Source organism: Phasianus colchicus, chromosome 15 (assembly GCF_987193195.1).
Source record: "Phasianus colchicus chromosome 15, bPhaCol1.hap1.1, whole genome shotgun sequence".
Taxonomy (NCBI): domain Eukaryota; kingdom Metazoa; phylum Chordata; class Aves; order Galliformes; family Phasianidae; genus Phasianus; species Phasianus colchicus.
In genome coordinates, this window is record NC_143450.1 from 13847578 (window position 1) to 13869579 (window position 22002).

Below are 22002 nucleotides of genomic sequence, written 5' to 3' on the forward strand. Positions count from 1 at the left end.
ACCTCTGCAACTGTGCAGAGAAAAATGTAGAGGCAAATCAGAAAAAGCTGGGCAGCTGCTGAACAGGAATTGGGGTCTGTCTGGGCAATTGCCTCCTCTTCACGTGGGTGCTGCTGCCCATCCTAGAGAAGAACAGAGCTTCTCTGGGTCTCAGGAATGTTGGGAGGAGGCGTCTGTGAGTTGGACAGGGATATTCGGTTGCTCTTGAGCCTTGTATCAGGAAGAAGGGAGAGAGCTGCTTAGGCACACAGCTGAAAGTACAGCCTTACAGGCTTACATGCAAGGTGTGCTTCTGCGAGAGCCTGCTTTGGCTGTGGGTGTGGATTTCCCTTTGTAAAATTTTGGATTTCAAACCTGGAACAGTCAGGCGTGGATGTGAGATCCAGCAAATGCCACTTTGTCCCCTTGTTCACCTCTTCTCACCTTTGGCCTCATCTACAGCTCGGTAATGGTTCTGTTTAGCAGAGAGCAGCAGTGTGCATGTGTGATGGAGCTTAGGGGCAATAAATTCCAAGCTGTCAGGGTGCATGGGACTCACAGCGCCTGCGTACAGCTTGTGTGCAACAAATCCAGGCAACACCTTGTAGCATTGCTTTGCACATGGCTACTCAGGATGTGCTCATACTCATTCCAATCAGGCTGTAGCCTCTTATGGCTATCAACCAGCCAGGAAAACTCAGATCCTCCTGGACAGACTTTCCAGGCAAAAGAAGGGACATGTCGAGGAAAACCCAGGAACACAGTAACTGTGGTCACTGCAGAACATCCAGATAAAACCCTGCTTGTTCCTGCTGAACTGGGCTGCAATGTGAAACTGTCCCTGGAGAGTTTGGAAGGGCTGATGTAAGTGTCAGGGATGTTTGGAGACAGCATGGTCAGACCACAGATTTATCCACCAGCCTCATTTGTCATTTTAAGAGCTTGGTGGAATTGCCAGAAACAAAATATCTGTACTTGGCTGAGAACATAGGTTCTTCTGTATTTTTTACCTGTAGCTCAGTTCTCAAATGAACTCTTCACACGTGTCTCATTTCCCACATGTCTGGTTTGGTGTGTATTTTGTTACCTCTACAGATAGTGCTGTAAACATACAGAATGCCTCATCGAAGTGAAATAGGATATGTACAGCTCCCATCTCATCAGGCTTAGCATATATTAATGAAGGAGATACTAAATTATTCCCATCTGACCCATTAAGACAGCCTCATAGAAAGTCTGTGATGGGATCAGAGTTAATGCATGAATCACGAGCTCGTTGGCAGCTGGGGCTGCCCAGTAAATCAGTGCATTCTTGGCTGCCCTCTGAGCGTGGAAGGGACCTCGTAGTCTCTCACCTCTGCCAGTTGTGTGTCTCCTCCCTTTCATGTGCTCAGGGCTTGGGAAAGGAATGAGGAACATGTTCACACTTTGAAACAAACCTGTGATTTAAGAAGCCCTGTGCCAGGACTCCAGGAAATAAGGATCCTCTGGGCATCCATCTTTTTATGAAGAACTCACCATTACATTTCTCATGCATGGCTTCTTTCCGCCATGCTGTAGAAGAAAAGACTTCACCTTTTGTTCTCTATAACTACCTGAAGGGAGGTTGTAGGGAGCTGGGGGTCGGCCTCTTCTCTCGTGTAACTGGTGATAGAAATAGAGGGAATGGCTACAAGCTGCGCCAGGGGAGATTTAAGCTGGATGTTAGGAAATACTACTTTTCTGAAAGAGTGGTCAGGCACTGGAATGGGCTGCCCAGGGAGGTGGTGCAGTCACCGACCCTGGAGGTGTTCAAGGAATGTTTGCATTTTGTATTGAGGGGCATGGTTTAGTGAGAACTATTGGTGATAGATGGATGGTTGGACTGGATGATCTTGTAGGTCTTTTCTAACCTTGGTATTTCTGTGATTCTGTGATTCTGATTCTGTGGTAGAGTAGGTCTTTGCAGCGTGACTATGACTGAAGTGACAGTTTCTAGATTAAAAATTAACATAAATGTCTTTATGTGCTTAAAAGTGTGAGCACTGAATTGGAATGGGTTGAAGCCAATGTGATTGGAGCAGCAGGATCCCCAAATGGGGATCATTACTACTTACATCTTGAGCAGTCATTTTAGTTGGTCGGTTTTAGGGATTGTCAGCAGGGAAAAAGAATCCCTTTCAACCCAAGCCAGTCTGTGATTCTATGATCAGTTTGGTACCTGGCACAGTGGCTCAGAGCTGTGGTAGATCTCTGCATGCTGCCACTGAATCCCCTCCACAATGGACCCCAGTTGGGTTTGTCAGGTTTGACACATGCAGTGTGCTAAGCAGGACAGGACAGCCCGTCCTGCCAGCACTTCATTGTAGTGCTGGCTCCACGTGGAGAAACACAGCATACCACCCCTGGCCTCACTAAGTCATTTCAGGGTGGTTTTGTCCTTCCTGTCAATATTTGTGCTTGCAACAGTTGGGAGGCAGTGGAGTGGCAGCCCTGGAAATCTCAGCTCATCTGTTTATCTGCCGGCTGCAGGATGACATCTGCATACCATTGCACTGCAGCTCACTTCCTTGCCCTGGAAGGTCGCTCTGCCTGCTGCCGCTCCTGCACTGGCACCAGCTGGGCAGGCGTGGAGCCCAGCAGGAGACCCAATGGTTTGGCAAAGGGTCAAATCCAGGCCTTGAAGGGGCCTGGAAGGGGAGGTTGTTTCCAGCACTGCCCAAGTATTGCAGGAGCTGGCCGACCTGGCATGCACTCTTTGCATTCAGGGTGTGTTTGCTGCTGTGGACATCACAGATGGGGCTGATCAGCCCAGCACCACTCCCTCTGGCAAGATCACAGTGTGTTAAAGAAAGCCAGAAAGCCTTCTATTCTTCTGATTCCTTCTTCTGATTCCTTCCACTTCTCCTCTTGCTCCTGATTAGTTGTCCTTCTCTTTGTATCCCTTCCTTAGATTTTGAACAGCCATTTATCAACAAGCCAGAGACGCTCCTCATCAGCAAGAAGGAGAACACTTGGGTGCCGTGCCTTGTGTCCATCCCAGACCTCAACGTCACACTCATCTCGGTGAGAGCTCCGCCAGTGGGATGCTACAGACCAACACGCGTTGCATTTGTTATGCATTTGTAATTGCCTGAGTGGGAGAAGTACAGGCATTGCCAGGAATGGAAAATGCATGAGATACATTTTCCATGGAAAGTACAAGCCACTGGCTTCCTCGTTTTATTTGCTGGTTGAGACTGTGTTGTCCAATTCCCTTGGGCAGACCCCACATGTTTCCTGCCAGCTTTACACCTCTTCCCTGGCTCTCTGAAACAAAACAAGACTGATTTGGTCCCATAGCATCCCCTGCTTGCTCTGATCTCTGTGAGCTGAAAACCCCCTAGGTAGTAAGCAACCCCACAGGGAAGGAGGCTTCAGCTCTGGGGCTGAGGACTAAAAAACAACTCTATTATCAGCTTGCTTATGCCTTTCTTTTTTTTTTCTTTTTTTTTTTTTTACAATGCAAATACATCCTTCCAGGATGAGTGTTACTATTGTACAAAGCCCTCCAGGGACACTCTGGGGGCCAGGGGCCTTTCCCTTGCCCGGGAAGGACACTACCCAAGGTCAGACCCCATCCCAGTGAGGCTGATGTGTGGGACATCGGCATCAGTTTCCTTAGCTATCACTATCATTTTCCATTCCTGGAAGTCTCTGGCCTGCTCTGCGGATGGGGAGGCTTGCAGTGCAGGATACAGCCGCTTGGGGTATAGCGGGGGCTGCGATTCCTAGATGACAAACCCTTGGGGGAGAGAGCGGGAGGCCAGCATAGCATAATGCTGCATCATTTCTTCCCGCAAAACAGAGATGTTAGCCAGCATGAAAGGTGGGAATGCCATTATCCCCTCATTTCACTTGGGAAAATGTTGTTTTTTCCAGCAAAATTCCCTCATCCACCCCGACAGGAAAGCCATTTTCTGGGACAACAAGAAGGGGATGCAAGTACCCACTCAGCTGATCAGAGATTCCTTGTTCGTCCAGTGTGAGACTGTCATCGACAAGAAGGTCTTCAAATCTAATTTCTTCATCATCCACATAGCAGGTGAAAGTCTGGGGAAGTGGGGAAGTTATGGCCCTGTCTTGCTGTTTACCATGCTGAGGTATCCTTAGCAGCAGTTTATACCCAAATCTCCTGTAACTGCACAGTCAGAGGTGCATATTTATGCTTTTCTGCTTTTCTGCTTTTCTGAGACCCACACCCCAGCTTCAAATAATTAATAGATCAGAAATGACTTTTACTTGTCTCTCTGCATCAGGGATTGAACTGTATGACATCCAGCTGTACCCCAAGAAAGCCATGGAGCTGCTAGTAGGAGAGAAGCTGGTCTTGAACTGCACAGTGTGGGCCGAGTTCAACTCTGGTGTCCGCTTCCAATGGATGTACCCTGGTAAACAGGTACTGCTGCCCTCTGAGTCATCCCATCCTGCCCATTCTGTTCTTCTTGGCAGCATTCGCAGGGCTCTGCTTCAGGATCTAACCATGCTGTACTCTGGTGATCTCAGAGAGCTTTTCCACTTTTCTCTCCTGCAGCAGGAAGCAGGCAGAGAGAAGACTCCTTCTGCTGGTAGAAAGCATTTTTCCTTCTTAAGCATTATTCCTCTGAGGAACTTTTGGGCAAACACTGGCTTCACTTCCACCAGTACAAATACAGACCAAACATCCTAGGTTTGAAAGGAACTGTTCCAGCCTCACAGCTTGAGTTACTAAGAGCCTGCAAAGGGATCCTTTCTCTGTGTGATAGAGTCTGGCTCTTGCAAACAGTGAAACACCGGAGTTCCCTGAAGGCATTATGGTGTTTGCACACCTATAGGGCTCCTACCCTGTGGCTGGACCAGAGATCAAAGCAAACCAGTGCTAAACTCTTAGCCAACTTTGGTCGGTCATCACACAAGGCTCCTTGCCTTCACAGTCAGTTGTGGAGATGCCTTTCTGGAAGGAAGCAGCAAGAAATGCAGATATGAGGAGCCCATCTGCACAACCCCATCCCTCTGATCCCTTTCATGCCCTGTTCTGTGCCACCAGATGCAGCGAGCGATGATAGAATCTGAGCGCCGGTCCCTGCAGACGCACACAGAGCTCTCCAGCATCCTGACCCTGCACAATGTCAGCCAGCAGGACCTGGGCAGGTACACATGCACTGCCACCAACGGCGCCCAGATGCTGGAGGAGAGCACCGATGTCATCGTGCATGGTAAGACACCTTCTGCTCCCTCATGAAACTGCAACTGACTCTTTGCACTCCCCTCCACACTCACCTGTTCTCTTGCAGAAAAGCCCTTCATCAACGTGGAGTGGCGGAAGGGGCCGGTGATAGAAGCCACTGCTGGAGACGAAGCTGTGAAGCTGCCGGTGAAAGTTGTGGCTTATCCCCCACCAGATTTCCAGTGGTAACGCACCTTTCTTGGCCCAAGCCACCCTCTCTTCTGCTCCCTCCCCTGACCAAGGAGGAAAACCAGGCCAACCTCCTTGCTGGTCAATCTGTGGCCAAGATTGTCCCAGATGTCACCTTCTCCCATCCATGGAAGGGCTGCCCATGTTCCTAGGGTGTTCCCCCTAGCTCAGCAGCAGGGAAGGGAAGGAGGGAAAGTCTGGTTAGGGTCAGTTTGTACAATGCATCGTGCTGCACTCCCACCAGAGCTAGCTGGGAGCTTTGCACACAAGCCCTGCTCAGGGCAAAGCCGTGCTCTTGTGAGGCCCCATCTGGAGTACTGTGTTCAGGTGTGGAGCCCTCAGTACAAAAAAGACATGGAGATTTTGGAAAGGGTCCAGAGGAGGGCCACGAAGATGATCAGGGGGCTGGAGCACCTCCCCTATGAGGACAGGCTGAGGGAGTTGGGTTTGTTCAGCCTGGAGAAGAGAAGGTTGCGGGGCGACCTCATTGCAGCCTTTCAATATCTGAAGGGAACTTACTCCCAGGAGGGGAATAAACTCTTCATAAGGGCTGATAATAGCAGGACACGGGGAAATGGTTTTAAGTTAAAAGAGGGAAGATTTAGGTTGGATGTTAGGGGGAAGTTTTTTACTAGGAGGGTGGTTAGGTCCTGGAACAGGCTGCCCAGGGATGTTGTGGATGCCCCGTCCTTGGAGGTGTTCAAGACCAGGTTGGACGAGGCTCTGGGCAACCTGATCTAGTAAAGGTGTATGTTTGGTGGCCCTGCTAGGCAGGGGGGTTGGAACTACATGATCCTTGAGGTCCCCTCCAACCCAGGTCATTCTGTGATTCTGTGATTCTGTGATCTGTGACACCCCCAACCTCACATCCTCACAGCAGTGTGCAGGCCTGTAACTCAGGTCTGGGGAAAGCCCAGGGGTCCCTGCAGAGAGGACCGTGCTTTGGTGAGACACTTCCTCCCCGTGGCTGCATTTTCTCTCTGCCTCCCTGCAGGTACAAGGACGGGAAGCTAATTCCCAAGCAATCTCAATCTTCAATGCAGATCAAGGATGTGGCAGAGCATCATGCTGGGACCTACACGCTGGTTCTGAGGAACAGGCTGGTGGGGCTGGAGAAGCGCATCAGCCTCCAGTTAATTGTCAATGGTAAGAGAGGGGCTGGGGCCAGGGGGAGAGCACTGAGCTCATAGCCCTGGCCTTTGAGCTGCTCTGAGACAAAGTGCCTGGTGCTTTCCCAAAGCAGTTGCTACCTACATCACCTCCTTCAGCCTAACGCTGAGGGATGCTCTGGTTACAGCAGGGCTAGTTGCTTGTGGTGTGGGCAGTGTGCCATGGAAGTGGAACTCAGGACACTGAAGTTTTGTTCCTGCCTCCACTGCTCTGAGCAGAACACACCCTTGCTCAGGGGGCTGTTTCCCAACTGCTGTTGAGGATGCTGCTGAGAGTGATCCTAACTGATGGAGACTCATGAGCAGAGCGGCTGCAGCACATGTGGAGCCTGGGGCTGGAGCAGTTCTCTGGGTGCCCTATGGCTTTCTCCTGGCAGAAACTGGTCATTGTCATGGAGAAGTCAGGTGCCAGCACAAGAAGCAATAGAAGGACACTGCTGCTTGGAGATTTGTCTCCAGCAGACTCTGTGACCTTGTGCTGGGGGCTGCAGCATCCAGACAGCCATATCCAGCAGAGGAAGGAGAAATGTCATCATTTGAATCTGCCTAAGTATAACCCGCCCTGTCCTGTGGGCCTGAGCTCCCTAGGAGTTGCCCTGGGATCTGCAGCACTGTAGTGCCCAGTCTCTATAGACAGCCTGGGGAGGGCTGTGCCCGGCCTAGGGACACAGCAGCTAAGCCCAGGGCCACTCACAGTGTCATTCTGATGCTTGCAGTTCCTCCACGCATCCATGAGAAGGAAACCTCTTCCCCAAGCATCTACTCCCGGAGGAGCCCTCAGGCCCTCACCTGCACAGTCTATGGAATCCCGGCACCAGAGGTGATCCAGTGGCAATGGAGGCCATGGATGCCCTGTCGGATGTTCTCTCGACGCAGCCTGTAAGTGCCATCTCTCCCAGTGCCCATGTCCTGCCAGGCCACCAGTGTGACATTGAGGTCTCCTTATGACCATGGCCGTGTCCCAGATCCCATCTCAGTTTTGAGTGCCCCTCAGTGAGACCCTGAGGCAGCAGCTGGGGCTCACCCTGCTCCTGCCCAGAGATCCCTGTGCTTTTTTGGACTACATCTTCTGGTGGGATGAAAACAAAAATGCTGGGAGGGAGGGGAGCAGAGTTGATGCATGTGGGGAAGAGCTGCTGAATGCAGGGAAAGCTCCAGCTGCCTGCCAGCAGTTTGCCAGGCAACTGCTGGGGCAGTTTGCCAGGAGGGTGTTTGTGAAGGCAGGATGGATGGGCAGGAAGGGTGCGTGCCTGCTGCCTGTGCCCTGGGAAGTGGGAGCAGCAGGAGGCAGGGCTGCAGTGGCATTTTTTAGCTGTGATCTTGCAGGAAGAGGGAAAAGGGATGCTGGGGAGTCATAGGCAGAGTAATCAGGGTGGAGGACATCAGGGTGCCTGGAGGAAGCCAGGTCCTGCAGCCCTGTGTAGGCTGTTGCCAAGCTTGGGACACCAAAGTGCTCTCCATTGCATGCGAGTGCACCATGGCCCTGTCAGGAAGCAGAGAGGCCCGTGAATTATGGTCACTGTCTCCCAAGGCCACCGTGTTTCTGCCTAGCAGAGCTCCAGAGGATGCAGGAGGCTTCTTTCTGGCTTCCTGTTGTTTACATAGCTCACCAGTGTGCTCGCCCCGCCAAGCGCTCTGCCGGCACTGCCAGAACATGTCCTTACCCCTGAGCTAGGTGTTCAGCTTCCCCCTGCCTCTGCCACCCTGGATTTTGGGCTCTCCCTTCTCCCTGCTCCACCTGCATTTCAGGAGCATCCTGCAGGCTACAACATCGCAGGTCTTTGGCAGATTTGGGCTCTTCTTCCCGGTTGCCATCATCAACTCCAAAGAGGTGCCACCATGTTCTTTGGGGATATCACACACACACACAGTTTTCACTCCTTTTCTCCATCTTTAATAGTGAATGAAAACACAGGCCTGGGGGTGAAGACACTGCCTGGGGCACGAGTATCTGTTTCCTACTTCGGTTTTCACATATATAGATCATGTTTGCTTCATTAGTGATTGCAGACCACCCTTCTAAAGCACATTAGTGCTACATAACCCAGCATCCCAAGAATTTTTGCAGTCAGAGGCTAGGAGCATCAGTTCTCAGACACGAAGTCAGTTTTGTTGCCTTCTTCGCCACTGACCCTCTCTCCATCTCTCTCCTCGTGCTGGCTTAGCAATAGCAGGCACCGGGCAGCAAGGCGCCATCAGCGAGATCGCATGCCTGAATGCAAGGACTGGAAAGATGTGTCACAGCAGGACGCAGTGAACCCCATTGAGAGCATTGACACCTGGGTGGAGTTCGTGGAGGGACGGAACAAGGTGAGGCCATAGCCCCAAACCTGTCTTGGAGCAGAGAGTGGGAAACAGGGATCCCATTTGGGATCGGGCAGCAAAACCAGCCTGGGAGTGATTGTGCAGAAAAGCTGGTACCAATTGCACTGCAAGGAACATCCCTCTCTTGTTGCAGTGCATGACCTGCAGGCAGCTGGGCACTTCTCATTGCCCGTTTCTTTCTGGTAGCTGCAAGGTCTGTGCCCTGTGCTGCACTGCAGTTCCTGTTCCTGCTGGTGCTGGGCACTGGCTGTTTGCAGAGGGATGCAGAACAAACAAATGGGCCCCAGCTTCCGAAAGTCACTTCCTGTTTTCCTACACACCTCCAAAGGCACTTCCCGTTCCCCGGCACAGCCAGAAGTTCGTCACACTGCCAAGGGGGTGGCAGGGGCAGATGCTGCTCCTCCCTGAGCAGCCAAAAGGAAAGGCAGGGATCTGCTTTCTCTCCCTTTCCTCCTTTCTGACTTTCTTCTCTTATCATCTCCCTCTGGTGAAGGCCAGATTGAGCCACCATGTGTACAGTGCAGGATGATGTCAAACAGAAATCCCAGCACAAATGTAACAGCACAGATTGGAGGGAAAATCCCCAAGAAGGCAGGAAGGCAGCACGCAGAAGCACCACCAGTAGGGTCACTTCAGCTGTATTGAATATCCACAAGAAATAGGAAAGGCAGCATTCAAAACTGTTGGTAATTAGGTCACTTCAGCTGTAATGAATATGCACTGAATGAATGAATGTTCCTTCTGATTAACACAAGCTAATATATTGCCACTTAGAATTGAAATGCATCCCAAAGTGTATGGGATGAATAGTAAAGACAAAGTCGTTTCCCTGTAGGGGTTCGATTTTTTTTGCATTTTTAAACATTGCCTCATTAGAAGGATCTTTGCATGTAATTACCTTGCCATTTAACTGGTAGGGAGAAGAAACCCATGCTTCAAGCTGCAGATCTCCTCTAAGGGGAGTGCTTGGAACACCCTTGGCAGCTCACGTGTGTGCGGTGTGAGCTGGGAGGAGGGCAGCCTAGCTCCCCAGCTGCCTTTCCTGGCTCCTTTGGAGGCAGCATCTCCTGCAGTCGTGCTCCCAGGGCAGCAACCAGGCTGCGTGCCCAGTCTTAGACAAGTCTTGCTGGAAGGAGAGATGAGAAAGCTTTTAGGATCACGTCTATGTACACTTGGAATTTAAAGGGAGAAGGTAATAGAATGAAGCTGGGATGCTTTCATGAGTCTGATTTCCACTTATGGGTAAAAGGAGTGCTAGCGGTCATCTGAGCCCACGGAGCAGTCGTCTCAGTGCACAGGGCTGTCTGCCAGAGAGCAGCACCAAGCCTACTTTTCTCTCTCACCCTTCCTAACTTCTTCTGCCGCTCTCTTCTCCCACCAGACAGTCAGCAAGCTGGCCATCCAGGAGGCCAACGTCTCAGCCATGTACAAATGTATTGCCTCTAACAAAGTGGGTCGCGATGAGCGCTTGATTTACTTCTACGTGACAAGTGAGTACTGGGGACATCCCCTCTGCCAGTGTCACCTGGGCTCTTTGCCTGAAACAGGCAGCCCCTAGATCTGCCAGATGCCATCATTCATACATCGCACCTTAAACAGTGACCAGGAAGCCATCAGGAAAGCAGGGCTGCCCTAGATTTCTGCTGAGTGGCAAAAGCTTGAAGTTCTGGCGGCAGATGGTGCAGACAGACCTGGAGATAAGCTGGTGTGTCTGTCAAAGGTCCTGCTGGCCCAGCCAGCATGCTGGGCTGGGGATGTGCCTGGTCCAAGAGCATCCTCTAGTGGCACTGCCAGCTCCGCTCCCAGGCAGGGTCCTTCTGGCCCCAGCCCTTGGCATGGCCCATGATGGATTTTGGTGGTGGAAGAAAGCTGGGTTTGTAGAAGCCAGAGCCCGGCAGGGTGAGGTGAGAACAGCTACATTCAGATCTCATAGACTTGTTTCACTTGTGACCCGTCTTAATTTGACCCTGAGTCTTCAGCACAGCCCTTAGCACCTTGCTCAGCTGCAGCTGTCGGTTGCTCGCAACTTGCATGCTACAGGCTCCAGGGTGGTTTTCATTTACCCTGGCTGAGGACAGTGAGGTCTTAGAGAGCTGAGACTGAGGAGGGAATTTAATTGTATCTAGCACTGAGCCAAGAAAACTCACCCACATGTTCATTTCCTTCCCAAAAGCCATTCCAGATGGATTTGAGATCGAATCCCAGCCCTCAGAAGAGCCCATAGAGGGGCAGGACCTACAGCTGAGCTGCAATGCAGACAACTACACCTATGAGAATCTGCAGTGGTATCGGCTGAACCTCTCCAAGCTCCATGATGAGGAGGGCAACCCCCTGGTGCTGGACTGCAAGAACGTCCACCACTATGCAACCAAGATGCAGGGCGAGCTGCGCTTTCAGCCTGACTCCAATGATGCCACCTTACTGCTCACTATCCCCAACATCTCCCTGGGCGAGGAGGGAGACTACGTGTGTGAGGTGCAGAACAGGAAGACCCGGGAGAAACACTGCCACAAGAAATACATCTCTGTGCAGGGTGAGAGTCAGCAGGGCAGGTGGGAGTGACTTGCTGCTGGTACTCTTGCTGCAATCAGCTTCCCATCCATCCCTGGGGGAAGCCGTGCAAGCTAAACTCACGGTGGCAAAGGCACCTGGGTCCCAAGACACCCTCCAGCAAGGGTTAGAGACCCAAAGTCCCCCACGAATGCAGATATTCTTTTGATCAATCCGTTTTGTGCTGCTCCTCCAGCCCTGGAGATCCCCCGCCTCAAGCAGAACCTGACAGACATTTGGGTGAACGTCAGCGACTCCATAGAGATGCGCTGTAAGGTGGATGGCAACCACGTTCCTGACATCAGCTGGTACAAAGATGAGAAACTGGTGGAAGAAGTGTCAGGTACAATGGGCCGGGGATGGAACAAAGGCAAGGCATCATGTCTGGTGAACAGAGAGCTGAATGCTGCTGGGTGCTGGGAGTTGCTGTGCCTGGGCAAAGGTGCCTATTCTCTGAATTGCCTGAATTCTGGTTTTAATCATGTTCTGCCCTGGTTTGACGTGCTCTCACTGGACAAGCCTGTGCCCTGGGGTCTGGACCAACATTGTGTGCACATGTACATTCAGGTGGACAGCAAGGAGAGCTGCATGTTTTTTCTTCTTGCACTCAGCTCAGTGCTGGGCATCTCTGCTAATGCAGGGACTGACCCAGATCCCATGGAAGGAATATGGGAAAGATCTAGGCACATGGCAGAGGGAAAGGAGCAGGTCCTGGAGGTGAAGCAGAGCTTGATGCACTAGCTGGACTGCCCAGGAACTGTTCCCAGTCCAACCTTGTCTATGGGGTTTTGTTCCTTCCGTATGCTGCCTGAGGAAGGCCCTTCCAGGGTAGTTTTGGAGCCATAAGCCACAGAGGAGAGCTGGAGCAATTTAATTCTGCCATCTAAAATGAACTGGCCAAAAAATAGGAGCCTTATTTTTTGCCTGAATGAGTTCAATCCCCTTTCCTTATGAGTAACCACCTTAACCTTCCTTGCCTTACAGGAATCGATCTGGCAGACTTCAATCAGAGGCTGAGCATTCAGAGAGTGAGGGAGGAGGATGCTGGGCTCTACCTGTGCAGCGTCTGCAATGCTAAGGGCTGTGTGAACTCCTCGGCTAGCGTCTCTGTAGAAGGTACCAGGAGACACAACACACGTTAGGGATAAAAGCGTCCAAGTAGGAGTGTGTCTGAGGTCCCATGCCTCTTTTCTGTGATGCCAGGGTCAGGGTAGCAGGGAAAGCTCTGAGAGCATCTGTAGTCCAGAGCACATTTTGTTTGGAGAATGTCAACCCGCAGTTCCTTGGTCTCCCCACATCATGAAGCAGGTCCCAAGAAACAGCCAAGGCTTTTCTCAAACTGCAATTTCCCTCCCATCCCACAGGCTCTGATGACAAGACCAACGTGGAGATTGTCATCCTGATTGGGACTGGGGTCATCGCTGTTTTCTTCTGGATCCTCCTTATCCTCATCTTCTGTAACATCAAAAGAGTATGTGGTTGTGTCCATTCTGGGGCAGAGGAGGGGGCTCAGAGGGCCTTGGGGCAGCCCTATTGCTGTAGTGTGGGGCTATGTGATAGCATCTGCTGAAAGCAGGTCACTCAGTAGTGCTCCAAGCGCTCTGACAGTCAACCAAGGATGGGGCATGTAAGGGCTCTAGTAAAGATGGGGACGTGGAACAGCCTTTGCCTGGCGAAAGCAGGTTGAGGCAAGCAAAGGAGGCACCTTCTCACCCTCTGTGTTGGGTGATTCCTGCAGCCTGCCCACGCAGACATCAAGACTGGCTACCTCTCCATCATCATGGACCCTGGCGAGGTGCCCTTGGAGGAGCAGTGCGAGTACCTGCCCTATGATTCCAGCAAGTGGGAATTCCCACGAGACCGCCTGCGCCTGGGTGAGCTGAGCCCCACCCCTGCCACCAAGTGCTGCATGAAGGGCTTCCCACCAGCCCTTGGAACTCACCCTCCAGATTTCTTAAATAATCAGGGCAAAAAAGGCCAATTCACAGGAGATACCTTGAGTTCAGGACCAAGATAGGATGTCCTCTCTCTGTGACACCTACCTGCCATCTCTTCCCTCTGTCTGGGAGGGTTATAAGGGCTGCAGACTGCCTCTGAGGCACAGAGCAGTGACATTAGCCCTGTCCTGCTGCAAGGCAACATATTTTCCTTTTCAACTTGTTCTTTTTGAGGGCAACAAACAGCCCCTCACCACAGCAGGGCCATTTCCTTCCTCCACTTTGTCCATGCCAGCTCTGTCTCAGTTCCTCCCTTCATCCTTTCTCTTATTCTCACCACCAAAGCAAGCAGCCACCTGGGTAGGGCACATACTGCACTCCTTCCTTTTCCTCTATGACTCTTTCTTTCTTCTTCCCATGGTTTCCTCTAAGGTCTTTTGTTTTTTGCCCCATTCTCCATGCTGCACCTGCATTCCTTCACAGTGCCTTTCTCTTTGCTCATAGGTAAAGTCCTGGGTCATGGAGCTTTTGGGAAGGTGGTGGAAGCTTCAGCATTTGGGATCAATAAAAGTAACAGCTGTGAAACTGTAGCAGTCAAAATGCTGAAAGGTATGTAGACAGCCTAGTAGAATACGCAGTTCATGCGGATGCAAAGGATGCCAAGGAAAGCCTACCTTGTAAACAATTGCCCTTTTGCATAAAATATTTTCTAGAGCCTTAGCAAATGCCTTATCTCCCACAAGCACTCCTGGGTGCTTCTGCCTGAGCCAGCATCAAGCAAGGGGAGAGGAGCTGGTGCCAATCTTTTAATTTATGGCTTCTTGGCCTCAACACAGATGATCCTCATGGCCTTCCCTCAGGGGTGCTTTAGCCTCACTCAACTGCACTGGGAGGCAAGTGGTAGAGCAGGGACATGGGGAACTCAGCTTTCAAGGTAATTTAGCTGTCTGCAAAGGCAAAGAGTGAGATCTGTCTCAATGGATGAACAAGAATCCAGAGACCCTCTCTGGTAAGCTACTACAGGATGTGTTGCTCCTAATTGCCTTCTTCTAAACGTTCATGTGTTTCACATTTATGGGCAACATTCAGCTGGGTAGGGAAGCATGCTGCAGCTCTGATCAGTCCAGAGTGAGATTTTAAACATAGCTCTGCTTTTGAACAGGCATCCAAAACATTATCCTGTAATTCAGCACCAAGAAAACATCAAGGCAGTTCATGGTCAGCAGTGGCCTGTATATAGAAACTGAATCATGGTGTGGCTCAGCAGTACTTACACTGCAGGTGTACAGGTGATCTGCAGAGCAGTAGCAGAGGGAAGCCTGACCATACAAGGTTGTTTTACAGCCCTTTGAGGCATGACTCTTACCTGGCTCTTCAGCTGCAGCTCAGGAAGATGCTTCTCTCTTTGTCAGACTAAATTTACAAACTCCCAAGTACAGTAAAATATATACAGGAAGGTATGAAAAATACTCATAAAACCAGAGAATGCACCTTGAGGGTAAAATATAGGAGCAAGAATTGGTGTGAATTAGGCACTCAGAGAGAAAATGCAGTGAGAGCTGGCAGGAGCACAACCCCGTGCTTGCTGTTGGAAAGGAATTATAAAAAGGCCTTCTGGGTTTGAGCTGAGGCAGTCCTGCCTTCAGTCACGATCAAAAGACTCAAATGCCTTTTTGTTTCTAATTTTCCTTCAAACAGTTCTACAGCTCGTTATTCCTGCTTGGAGGCTAAAAGGGCAGAGATTCAAACGTGTGCATCTGTATATAAGCCTCAAGTGATCTTTTTCCCTGCACTGCTATCAGAAGGAAAAATGTGTTGGATGCAGCTTGTGTTCTTGCTTTGGATCCCTGCTCCTGCGTTACAGCCTTACAGACAAGGCTCTGCCATTTAATTTGGAAATAAGCAGTAACAAAATGTACCAAGGCTTTGGGATTGCAATCTCCAGCAAGACTCACATTATTACTGTGCTAAGAGAGGGTGGAAGGGGGAGAGAAAAAGCTGTGAGGAGGCATCGCCATGATGTGGTTTGTTTGTTTCCAGAGGGAGCTACTGCAAGTGAACACAAGGCACTGATGTCAGAGCTGAAAATCCTCATTCATATTGGGAACCACCTCAACGTGGTGAATTTGCTGGGTGCCTGTACCAAACCCAATGGTAAATATCACAGGGCAACAGGCTGAGCCTGCTCCCAGACATCACTGCTCACCCCCTGTGCCATTTCTTCTGGCCATGTATGTGACTGCGGGGGCACGTGGGATGTGTGTGCCTAGCCCTAGTGCCACATCTCAGCAAGGCTGATCTAATGTGAGTTAGGGAAAATTCTGACTATTCCAAATCCTTATCTCTTCCCCTGGCCTTTGGTTTCTTCTCATTAGGTCCACTCATGGTGATCGTTGAGTTCTGCAAGTATGGCAACCTCTCCAATTACCTGCGGACCAAGCGGGAAGGATTCAGTCCTTACAGGGTAAGTAACCTCCTTTGTCCCTAGGAATTGCTCCATGGTTAGGGAGGGAAGACATGCATTCAGAAACGTAATCTACCAATGAGGCGAAGACACCCTCTGTGTAGCAGTCTGTCAGCTTTACGCAGTGATACTGGTTCCCATGCAACATCAGGGAAGAAATGTCCTTCTGCAGAGGACGACAGATGCTTCCAGGCCAGAATTACTGTCTAAGAGCAGGACAAGACTGTGCAGTTCATGGGTGCAGGGGCTGCAGTGTGTGTTGCCTGCTGAGGTTTTTGTTTTGGTCTTCTTGCCAGGAGAAGTCACCCAGGCTGCGTATTCAGGTCCAGTCCATTGTGGAGGCAGTGAGAGCAGACAGAAGGAGTCGGTCTGGCACTAGTGACAGTGCGATCTTCAACCGCTTTCTGATGCACAAGAGCCAGACAGCACAGCCAATTCAGGAAGGTAATACCTCACCTGGCTTGCCAAGAAAATGCCAGTCTTGCTTAAACTGGGGAATGGACTAGAGCACAGCAGTGGGCAGCAGGGACCCATCCACAGAGCTGATCTCTCCACTTGTGTGGAAATTCCCTCAACAGGGCTATTATATTCATCTGTTGTTTCTCGTAATGGATTTTAAAAACCCTAAAGGAATAATTAAGTTACTTCAGATTTTTTTTAGCTTAAAGAAAGATGAACTGAAGGGGTTCCTCAGTGGGTCCTCCCTAGGGCAGGAATAATGATCTGACTTTCAGAGTCCCTTCTAGTCCTACAGGGCTATCTAATTGTATCTCACTCAGGAGCTGTCTGTATCCTGCAGTTGTAGAGAGAGGCAAGGAAGACAGAAGACAACTCAATGTCTAACCATGTTTTTGTACTTCTGAACAGTGGATGACTTGTGGCAAAGTCCCCTGACAATGGAAGACTTGATCTGCTACAGCTTCCAGGTAGCACGTGGCATGGAGTTTCTGGCATCCCGAAAGGTGAGCACACCCCTTCCCATCCTCTGTTCTTCTTTTGTGTGCCTAACTGGAGATGGCCTGGTGTGGTCTGTTGTTGTAATCACAGAGCCACAGAGAATGTGTGTATGTATGTATACAGGCTCCCATGGATAACCAGTCTCTTTGACTGGCTGTTTCCAGTTTCACATACCAATTTGTGAGCTCATTTTGTGATTTATTACTACAAAACCCTGCACACAGGGCTTTAAGTGCAGGGCAGTTTAGTTACAGACATACAAAGATGGAAACTTGGCTGTATTGCATTCTGTCATCTCCTTATTTATCTCCTTTAAAAATCTTACTTTTAGTTCTTCCTCACCTTCCCAGTTTCCCCATTACAGCTCAGGTTAGCAAGAGAAGAATAGGGGAAGGGAATGCTCTGCACTTTATGATGGCAGCTCCTGTCCCTCTGATTTTACCTCTTCCTCTTCATGTTCCTTCAGTGCATCCACAGAGATCTAGCAGCTCGCAACATCCTGCTGTCAGAGAACAATGTGGTAAAGATCTGTGACTTTGGCTTGGCCCGAGACATCTACAAGGACCCTGACTATGTCAGGAAAGGCAGTGTGAGTACCATCTTGGGGATGGACTAACCAAGGAAAATAGAAAAAGGCAGGAGTGGAATCATTTGTGTGGCTGGCACCAAGGACCATTGGTCTGATGATGGAGGTGTGGTCCTCCACAACCACTAGATTTCTCTTTCCTTCTGCTGCTCAGCCCATCAGCACTCCTCTATCTTTATACTCTTCCAGTGTCTTCATCCTTCCATCTGGCCTCACCAAACCTCCACTCCTCCATGGAGAGAGGTTCAGGGCTATTGTCTCTGGTTCTTGAACGAACAGTTTTGCCTCGCCTCTTCCTCCTGCAGGCCCGTCTCCCACTGAAGTGGATGGCTCCAGAGAGCATCTTTGACAAGGTCTACACTACCCAGAGCGATGTCTGGTCCTTTGGGGTCCTCCTCTGGGAAATCTTCTCACTGGGTGAGCACTAATGAGGGGCACGTGCCGCTGGGGCAGGCAGGGGCTTTTGTCCTACCTAGTAGCTCATTGGATGAGTCTGCGCATGAGGCCCTTGTCTCTGCAGCATGTCTGAGGAGTGATGGGAAAAACATCAGTGTGGGCAAAAGAAATACAGAGGCCATGTCTGCAAACGAACAGGGTGATAGGAGGCAGCTTTCTCTTTACTGAGGCGGAAGAACCTGTCTTGGACAGAATTGATGTGGGTTGTGTGTCAGAAGTGACCGCACATCCCACGCGTTTTAGGAGGAAGTCATTGTCTCAGGACAAGGATTGTTTTCTGATGGCACACTTCATGTTCCCACCCTTCTTCAAACCTCTTTTAGGGGCATCTCCATATCCTGGAGTCCAGATCAACGAGGAGTTCTGCCAGAGGCTCAAAGACGGTACCAGGATGAGAGCTCCAGAGTACGCTACTGCAGAAATGTGAGTCAGAAACCTCATGGATCTCAGGGCAGGGCAGGCAAGATGCACAGACTTTTCATCCAGTATTGGGAAGAGACAACCTCTCCTCTCCTGATGGCTGCCTGGAGGGTATTCCAGATGGGTTCAAGTGCAGGACAGAACTATCTAGGGGCACCAATTTTTTTGCATAACCACATTCAGATGGCTTTGCAAATGAGTAGTATCCTTTCCCACTCTTGAGGGTAGCTGAAGTATCTAAATTGGCTCGGTCTGAGCTTGCAGTTGTATTCAATACACAATGAATACACAACCTCCTTCTAGTAGGTCCATGGGGTCTGTGCCCAATATGTCGGGTACCAAGCTTTTCTTCACAGTGCAGGTACACTCTGTTCCAGCAGAAACCGCATGAGTTGAAGCTGCAGAGTGGAGTAGAAGGGGATTTCTGTGATATAAAACCATCACCTCTTCTTGGCAGTTACCGCATAATGCTGAGCTGCTGGCATGGTGATCCCAAGGAGAGACCAACTTTCTCGGACCTGGTGGAGATACTGGGGAACCTTCTTCAGGAAAACGTCCAACAGGTGAAAACCTCTCTGTGTCTCTCTTCAGTTCTGGACAGCTAGCTCCCACACTGTGTCCTCCTCTGACTCCCTAGCTAATGCAAAGCCTTTGTGAAGGCCAAGGATTAACACGGTGTCTCCAGGTCTGTCATTCAGGGGTGCTGGAGATAACAATTCTGCAGTAGCCTTCTCAATGCATTCTAATACAGTTCCAAACCTTGCAGTGCAAGTGTCCTCTCAGTCGTCACTCTGGTATTTCCACTCTAATCTCCAGATGATTATTTGAAATGTTTCAGCTGACTCAAGGCTCTGGCACTCCTGCCTCCCACATGGCTGCATAATGAAAACCAGGATTTCACCAGGGCTTCTGAAACTCTATCTTCAGATCTAAATGTCAGGGTCATACGAACCAAATAACTGTTCCATTACAGAAATCAGATATACATAATTCTCAGAAACTCTTACTAATCACCACCATGCAGCAGCTCACCAGCACTTTTAGCTGTGATGAGTGTGCAGCACTGCTTTGAATTTTTTTCTGGATGTTCCATTTCAGAAGATTACTAAATGCTTAAAAATGAGTACTGTCACATCCTATCCCTCTGATGTTAACCTTTCAGCACTGTATCCCAGCAGAGGCAAAACTAAACCAGTTGTTTGTTCCCACAGAGTACAGTGCTCTGTCCATGTTGGCTGGAGAACTATAGGTACTGCCGGACTGAGTTGTTTTCCTGCTCACACACCTCTGTGCAACTGCAGCACTTGCTGCCCCATAACAGGGTACAGAAATCTCTAGACAAATATTTTGCTTGAGAGAAACAAGAGACATAATAGAAATGTTCCTGTCCAGCTCTATCAGCTTCTGTTTGTAGAGCCCTTTGTTGCAGGAAAGGCCTCCCCTTCTTGTAAAGCCACTCACTGTTCTTCCTAGCAGGAAGGGAAGGATTACATCCCACTGAATGATTCTCACAGCTCAGAAGATGATGGTTTCTCCCAGGTGCCTTCCTCTGCTCAGCAAAATTCAGATGAAGAGGACTTTGACATGAGGATACGTTGCCACAGCCTAGCAGCAAGGTGAATCCCCTCTAAAAAGGGCTGAAGGAGCCCAGCAGCAGCCACTGGCCTGAGCTGTAAGGGAGCCTGAGGTATATGGGGAGAGCCCAGTAGCAAGAGGTTGGAAAAATCCCAGTTGATCAGGTGTGATCCAAGCACTTAGGCCATAGCATCTTGCTTATAAAAGCAAAATTACTTTCCTGTACTGGTGCACAGCAGCCCTTGATGTTTGAGCCTATGACATTCCTCCTCCTGATTCCAGCTCCACTGTCAGAGAATCACAGCCCACCAAAGTCATCATGGCCATCACCCCGTCTGCTCCCCACTGTAGGAGTAAGGGACACGAGGCCTAAGCTGACACCACCTTCCTACCCACAGCCACCTACGTCCCCGCACACTATGATTGCAGGGACAGGAAGTTGAGTTCAGCTCCTGTTTGTTCAGGACATTGGCTCTGTTGGTTTTACTGAATACCATGCGCTTCTGTCAGTAGGTATTACAACTGCGTCTCGTTCCCTGGCTGTTTGACGGGAGGAAATCAGATCAGGTGTTCATCCAGGATAAAGACATTCGAAGAGTTTCCCATGACACATACAATGTACAAGGCACACCCGGTGAGTGGCATCTGAGTGGGGTTGAGCAGGGGGCAAAGAAATGTTCTGCTGTTTCCTGACATGTTTGCTGTTAAGGTCATGGGAGGAAGATCACTTCTATCTAATGTCAGCCTGTCTGTACCATTCCTGTTCAGTCTGTCCAGTCCTACGTACATTCATTTCCCCACCTGGCACATAGGAGTTTTTCTACAACACAGCTCTTCTGACTGTGAAATAGGGAGGTTTAGACCTGCAAGCCAGGTCTGTAAAAGATCTCAGAGAAGAGTCTGCTTTTCACCCTTCTCAAATCTGTAAACATAGCCTGGTTAAGCATACTGAAATTCAGCTATGACTAGATAAATCCAGAGTGCTTGTCCTGGAGCTCCTCTGTGCTGTCACACCACAGTATGCAGCAGGAGCCCTCCTGACCTCTGCAAACTGGTCTGGTTCTTATATCTCCTGTGGTGGCAGAACTTAAGTCACTACCAGTCGTCTCTGAGGAAAATCTCACCTCTCACAGATTTCATGGTAATACATCTTCCAGACAGGGCGCACTCTGTTTTTCCCAAAAGTAACACTGAGCTGCACACACAAATCCTACCTTTGGATGTGCTGTTTTTAAAAAGGCACCTAATAATATCACCAGCATGCACCATGCACGTCCAACTTCTTGCTGAAAATGCCCATACTTCTGTTTTTCCTATCACAGGTAGACATGATCTCATCTCCTGAATGATTCCTCCTCCCTTCCCTGTCTGATTAGTCGACAGGGATATTACTGATAACTCCTGTTGCTTCCTTGCAGGACAATCAGACAGACAGTGGGATGGTTCTGGCATCTGAGGAATTTGAGAGGATAGAAAACCGACACAGAAAAGAAGGTGGATTCAGGTATTCCTTAAGTCTAGCCACTCAGATCTCTCTGCTGCCAAACATAACAAGACAAGGAGAAAGCTCTTGTCTCCCTGTAGGGTATGCCTCTTGGGGCTCTCAGCAGCAGCAGGGCTGTGGGCTCTGAGCCAGAGAAATCCCTGCGCACACATTAATGAGAGGCAGAATGCATAAAGAACAGACCTGCAGCCTGCTTAGTTTTAAAAATATAAACTATGCCCATTCAACAGACAAACACATGTTACATAAGGCCTGAAAATGTGTCCTCCAAGATAACAAGGTATAGTAGAATGATGGTATTAAAAGAGCTTTCATTGTTTATTGAAAATTTTTGGTGAAGTGTATCACAGTGGCACAGAGGCAAACTGAAGACTTGTGGCTGCCACCTCCACAGGGTTCTCCCCAGCCCTGCCAAGTTTCCTTCAGCCCTGATCCATGTACTACAGGGCCCTGATGTGCTGTGGCAGAAATAGTCCAGGCCTTAGGACTTCCTGCATGCTGGTACTAAGCCTGGAACTCTCCGGGCTGAGGATGTTTTGGGGGGTCATGTCCTTGACCAAGCTTAGTTTCTGAGTGAGAACACATCCTACTCATCTCTGCTTGGTGCTGGAGCAGGCTGGGACCTCGTACCTGTGACAGTGTATTGTGTGAGCCATGTCAGCTCATG

At 49.9% G+C, this 22002-nt stretch overlaps 1 protein-coding gene across 6 annotated transcripts in view; it reads left to right on the top strand.

Annotated features, from left to right (window-relative positions):
* FLT4 (fms related receptor tyrosine kinase 4) overlaps nt 1-22002 on the top strand; it is a 47698-nt gene that overhangs the window by 20969 nt on the left and 4727 nt on the right. For 3 of the 6 annotated variants that reach the window (XM_090151016.1, XM_090151017.1, XM_090151020.1), the window contains exons 4-29: nt 2912-3024; nt 3880-4042; nt 4257-4396; nt 5024-5192; nt 5271-5388; nt 6387-6538; nt 7278-7440; nt 8727-8871; nt 10268-10376; nt 11060-11419; nt 11633-11779; nt 12421-12552; nt 12801-12907; nt 13175-13310; nt 13878-13982; nt 15414-15527; nt 15749-15837; nt 16134-16281; nt 16705-16799; nt 17261-17383; nt 17686-17797; nt 18160-18259; nt 18714-18819; nt 19733-19872; nt 20342-20465; nt 21250-21335. In XM_090151016.1, coding sequence (XP_090007142.1) covers nt 2912-3024; nt 3880-4042; nt 4257-4396; nt 5024-5192; nt 5271-5388; nt 6387-6538; nt 7278-7440; nt 8727-8871; nt 10268-10376; nt 11060-11419; nt 11633-11779; nt 12421-12552; nt 12801-12907; nt 13175-13310; nt 13878-13982; nt 15414-15527; nt 15749-15837; nt 16134-16281; nt 16705-16799; nt 17261-17383; nt 17686-17797; nt 18160-18259; nt 18714-18819; nt 19733-19872; nt 20342-20465; nt 21250-21335 — 3496 coding nt within the window. The remainder of the gene's footprint in view (nt 1-2911; nt 3025-3879; nt 4043-4256; nt 4397-5023; nt 5193-5270; nt 5389-6386; nt 6539-7277; nt 7441-8726; nt 8872-10267; nt 10377-11059; nt 11420-11632; nt 11780-12420; nt 12553-12800; nt 12908-13174; nt 13311-13877; nt 13983-15413; nt 15528-15748; nt 15838-16133; nt 16282-16704; nt 16800-17260; nt 17384-17685; nt 17798-18159; nt 18260-18713; nt 18820-19732; nt 19873-20341; nt 20466-21249; nt 21336-22002) is intronic. The other 3 variants (XM_031598292.2, XM_090151018.1, XM_090151019.1) reach the window with 3 other exon arrangements.